Here is a 5490-nt window from a genome sequence, read left to right as displayed (position 1 = left end):
CCAACTTAGCTCCAGAGTGACTTGTATACCATCCAAAGTCAAGGTCGATCTATTATTTGTTTTTTATTTAGCATTGAGAAACCATCGTTATAGTTTGGACACCCCGTTAAAGACCGATAAGTGCTATATTGACCGTGAACCTGAGTTAGCGTTGGAAGTATAAAACTCCACTAGCACTCTCCATTGTTCACGAGGAATAGTTTTCATTTGACTTAGGGCCTTGTGTCTTTTTTTTTTTATTCGGAGAAACCGCTCCAGGCACAGACCTAGCCGTGCTGGCTCAACCTGCCATACTTACGGTCTCTGTCCATGTCAGCGTAAAACTCCATTGTCTTGTGACAAAAGATCTCTGAATATCAAACTCTCGACTTCCTTCAACCTGAAAGTGTCAAGCTAACCCACCTAGCTAGATGCATGGAGCCCTTGTGAACCAAGGTTGATTCAAGTTAACAAATGACAAGTAAACAGCAACATAACTACATGAGTTGCTTGAGAGTCCCTTGGACCACAGGTTTTTCAACTTTGACAAAGTTGCAACGCGCAACTATCATGAGGTTAAAATTACCCTCTGGTTTAAGTTTGGATAGCACATGAAACATGACCAAGTTCATGAACTCAAATCCTTCTTCACTTAACATTCAACGACTTGTCATTGGACTGGGAGGGCATGGAAAATGGCAGATCTCTACATATTACCATTTTGAATGTACATTATATTTGGATTGATGCATAGAGATTAGAGGAGAACGTAAATAGTTAAAAGGGTTCCATCTGATCAATACCATTCGCTAACGCAATCCACAGGACAATGCAAACTCAGGCTTCAATTGGAGACCTTTGAATGGTAGGTATCGATGCCAAATTAGCAGAGAGGTCTTAAGGACTTCGAAGATCACGTCTAGAGAGAGAGAGAGAGAGAGCACCAAGTAAAAAGAACAAGGCTTGTACTGCTATAGTAAAAAAATAATAACCTTTTCACTGATATCGAGTTCTTCCTTACTGATAAAACGCAGTTCGAGAGGTACCAAAACTAGATATGACAAAATTTCCCAGTCCAAAATTTCCAACTGTCAAGTGGCACTCAAGAAGGGTGAAAGAAAAAATAAAAAACAGCACCAACAAATTTGCTTCAATTTACAGCTGTGAAACAAGCAGCAGTGATTCATGTGAATGGATAAGCCCCCATGCTAACCTTTATCAAACTACCACCTCCCCATATAGGAAATAAATGCATGACCAGGAGCAGTTAAGGGGGAAGCTCTTGACAATGATGTGAACTGCAAACCTTTTTTGTAAAATTGAAAACTCTGAGATAAGCTTCTGGCTTGCAATAAGGGATATGGAATTTTCATCATCTTGAATTTCAAATGTTAGCAGTCTAGAGAAGCTCAAGGCTTCTTCGCAGTAGAATTGTGGATAGCCTGGTCCGGAACTCTGAGAGTTCCTCCGAGCTCAAGTGGCACAAGAGGGATTAAGGAGTGCAAGACATCAGTTATCAGCGGCCGATAACTGGGCTCAGGTTGCACACAAAGCACAGCAACAGCCGCAACCTGCACAACCACAATTTGCTAGCTCTCTAAGCATGAATAGGCATGTAGTGTTTGCCTGTTCGGAAGTAAGAAAAAGCTTTGTTAGATCGGCGAACCTGGTACAAGTGTTTCAAATCCATGGTGTTTCTAATGACAGGATCAATGATATTTGGAAGCTTCACTCTGTCAGTAAGCTGAGGCATGGCCTGCATTAGAAATTTAGCATCACATATTGAGTGTTAGTGCAATGATACTTGTATAGAAAATTTCAGCTATGATCTCCTAAAACCCAAACGATACTATTGCATTGAAAAATTCAGCTATTGTTCTCCTAAAACCCAAACACAACAAACATGAAACCTACCCACGTGACGATGGATTGGCACTGAGAGGGTGCCATCTTCTCCACTGGTTTCCTACCCAGAAGAAGCTCCAACAAGATGACTCCGAAGGCATAAACATCACTTTTTTCTGTCAATTTGCCTGGACAGGATAGATGATCACCTTATTTTCATTAGCATAATTGCCGATTGGGAATGTCGATACAAATCATGTTTTTAATACAATCTCCAAATAAAATTCAAGGTTCTGTGGCCAATTAATTGTTTTCTTTGTTCTATAGAAATGCCACAGAGGGATACTAGACTTGGACAAGTCATCCTAAACCATGAAAGTGTTGCTTCCATCTTCATAATTTTGAACAAAACAGATTGAATTTGCAGTTTGCTGAGAGAAAATGGAAAAAGAACCACCAAACTTAATTATTGTATCCTGCATATTAATCGATATAGATCAGTTTCAAGGAAATGAAAATCATACCATCCAAAAGATACTCCGGGGCGAGGTACCCCAGTGTTCCTAGAAGCTTGATATTGGCCTTATTCTGGCTTCCAACAGTGACTGCAAGACCAAAGTCTGAAAGCTGCATAAAAACACAGATTCAGAGGACATCAGGAAGCGGAGATAAAAGTAAACAACTAAGACCATAAAGAAGATATTTAATGAGTGCTTGACAACGTGAATGAACCTTGGCATTGAAGTTGGAATCTAAAAGAATGTTAGAGGACTTCAGATCACGATGGATCACAGGGGGGTTACAGTGTTCATGAAGATACTCGAGGCCTCTGTTTCATCACCAGAATTTTATCAGCATCAAGATGGTGAATGCAAAATATGAAGAGTAAGGATCAAAGAAGATGGAAACACAGACCTCGCTGCATCGAGGGCGATCTTCATACGAATGTACCAAGTTAGTGCTGATCCATGTGATGGTCCTGGTAAAAGTAAATAAAAGCATCATTTCAAAAAACTGTTTCTTCCATCTTGTTTAATTTAATCACGGGAGAAGCATATCCTTTCAAATTCAATAACAGAGAAGATAAGAAGTACCATGCAATTGTGATTCCAATGTCCCGTTCTGCATCAATTCAAAAACAAGAAGCCTGGTTTCACCATAAATGCAATAACCCATTAAAGAAACAAGATTCGGATGCCTAATTCTACTCATCAAATCAACCTCATTCTGCAAAACCAAATAAACAAGAAATGAGCAGGAAAACGATCAGATTTCAGAAATTCAGACTGCTATCACTGAAGCTCGAGAAGAACCACGGGTATAGATCGGAATCAACAGGAAATACCTCGAATTCTCGTTGACAATCAGGCGCACCATTATCTAATCTCTTCACTGCAGCGAGAAAATTATCATCGAATCGAGCCTTATAGACCCACGCAGATCCTCCTTCACCCAGTATGTTACCGCTATTGAAATTGTTCGTTGCTGATTCAATGACAGCATACTCCATCACAGAAACAGATCCCTTCTTGCCATTCATCTTCAAGGAGTTAAATTTGCTCATCATAGGAACCAAACTAGCTCCTCCCTTTGAGAGATCTACAGAAACACAACAAAGTGTAAGAACAGAAGATCCTGAAAGCTAAAGACTCGTGTCAAGACAAGAGTTGCTTCTCTTCAGTGTGAACAGAACTACCAGAATTCTGTACATCTTTCGAGCCCGATCTGCGGGCAGCACACCGGCGACCAATCCAAATACAGAGTGATGAAATTATGATCAGACCAATAACAGAAGGAACAATTATGATGACCACCATCAATTCTTTCCGCAATCTGTGATTCTCTTCATTCCCGCCTTCAATCTGAAAGCCTGTTTCAGTATGAAAATCAACAAGCAGTGCAAAAAAAAATGAACATCTTCAAAAACAGAAAAAAGGAAAGAAAAGAAAAGATGGTATTCTTTTAGAGTCACCTGATGGAGCAACAGCAGCCATCATTGTAGGGGATAGAGAAACGGGCTTTTTAGGTTTGGGGACGATGGGATTCTGAGGATTCTGAGGGGGGAGAGAAGGAGGAGAAATGGGTGATGAAAGAGGGGAAAGTCTAGCATAGCTGACTGACAAAGGCAGGGAGAGAAAGAAGAAGCAGAAGCAGAAGGGACCCCTCATTTCTTTGGTAGAAGAGAGAAAAGGATTCACTTGTGTGAAAACATGGACTAAAGCTTGAACCAATGAGGACAGATTGAGGGAAGTAGGTGGTACAGAGAGATTCAGGGAAAAGAAAAATGGCTTGATGCAGATTGTTCAGACTCTTGTCCCTCTCTTTTCTTTTTCTTCCCTGTAAGATTTTGTTATTCCTTTTTTTTTTTTTTTACCAGGGTTGAGTTTTGAGAGGGGGACGGACTAAAATAAGAGGGCAGCGGTTTTGAGAGGAGAACAGAGGAACACTTTAAACTTTGGGGCAGATACAATCATGTGGTAGTTGCCAAATGAAAACCTGAAAAGTTGAAGCAGAGCATGGAGAGAATGAAAAAGACTCCCGATTTTTTGAGTTCATGGAAACCGCCCCCACAAACCTTGCCCTTCATCAAGTGACCGAAATACCCCCCACCCTCCCACATTGAACAATGACACCTTTGCTGCTATATTATTACCAAAGATCAAAATGTGGGGCTTTGTTGATTATGGTTCACTGTTAACATAGTTTCTAAATCGGTATTGCAGTATTGAAACCATGGAAGCTAACCCCACAATCTTAAACTTGTTCAATTGGCCAATACGCCAAATCCATCCTTGCAGTGAACGTTGCTTTGTTGAGAATTTTTTATTACGTAACTTTGATATACTATTCTCTTTTTGTGTGTGTGTTTTGCATTATTATATGCAGTTGGCTTAAGTGTTTATTATTATAAAGGGTTAATATTTAGTGCCTTTGAAGGCACCAAATTATATGGAACCATTGAGCTGAATGTCATACATTTTAGTTTTTTTATTTAAATTAAATTTTATGGATGTCATCTATATTGTTTGTTTAGTGAAAAATGGGTTTTGAATAATATGATTGTGACAAGCCGACAGGTTTTATGCATGAAATACTTTTTAGAACAAGAGAATTCTATCTGACTTTCGTCTCTCTCTCTCTCTCTCTCTATATATATATATATATATATATATATATGTGGAGAGAGAGAGTAGTGCACAGGTACTTGAATATGCTGACCGTTCATGGCATGCTTGATGAAGGGCCAATGTCAAAAATGAGTTTTTCCATCAAACAAGAAATAGAGATGACAAAGGTCTCTCTAAAAATCAATAACAACAACAAAAATCACCGCTAAAGGTCAATAGCGGTGATTTTTGTTGCCTCTATTGCTCGTTTAGGTGAAAAAACTCATTTTTGACATTTTTTTACGCTAATCATCCATCAAGCATGTGATGGATGGCTAGCATATTCGAGTACGTGTCAAATACCTAATGTTTTTCCTGTATATATTAATGATCTGCACTAGCACATTTAGAGTCTACCATTACGGAGCAAGAGTTGTTCAGGTACCTAGACTATTAGAGTTTTAGTTTGACCGGACTAGAAACTTGGCTTGACTTGAGCAGATCTCATAATGAGTTGGTCTGGAAGAAAGTTTGTCCAATTATCTCTCGGTTGGACTTG

The 5490-nt window shown here is 39.4% G+C and overlaps 1 protein-coding gene across 1 annotated transcript; it reads right to left on the bottom strand.

Annotated features, from left to right (window-relative positions):
• Positions 1 to 1024: 1024 nt before the first annotated feature.
• Positions 1025 to 3904, bottom strand: LOC149838604 (putative receptor-like protein kinase At1g80640). Its single transcript, XM_090008280.1, has 10 exons — positions 3797 to 3904; positions 3521 to 3694; positions 3170 to 3423; positions 2919 to 3051; positions 2740 to 2803; positions 2557 to 2653; positions 2349 to 2451; positions 1894 to 2012; positions 1646 to 1735; positions 1025 to 1550 (listed from the first exon to the last, which is right to left on the bottom strand). The coding sequence occupies exons 1-10, from the start codon at positions 3819 to 3821 to the stop codon at positions 1389 to 1391; spliced, it is 1221 nt and encodes a 406-aa protein (XP_089864406.1). The 5' UTR covers positions 3822 to 3904; the 3' UTR covers positions 1025 to 1388.
• Between the last annotated feature and the right edge of the window lie 1586 nt (positions 3905 to 5490).

Source organism: Nuphar pumila, chromosome 5, assembly GCF_984573655.1.
Source record: "Nuphar pumila chromosome 5, dmNupPumi1.hap1.1, whole genome shotgun sequence".
NCBI lineage: Eukaryota > Viridiplantae > Streptophyta > Magnoliopsida > Nymphaeales > Nymphaeaceae > Nuphar > Nuphar pumila.
The sequence above is the reverse complement of the archived record's forward strand: the minus strand, read 5'-3'. Positions and strand labels throughout refer to the sequence as shown.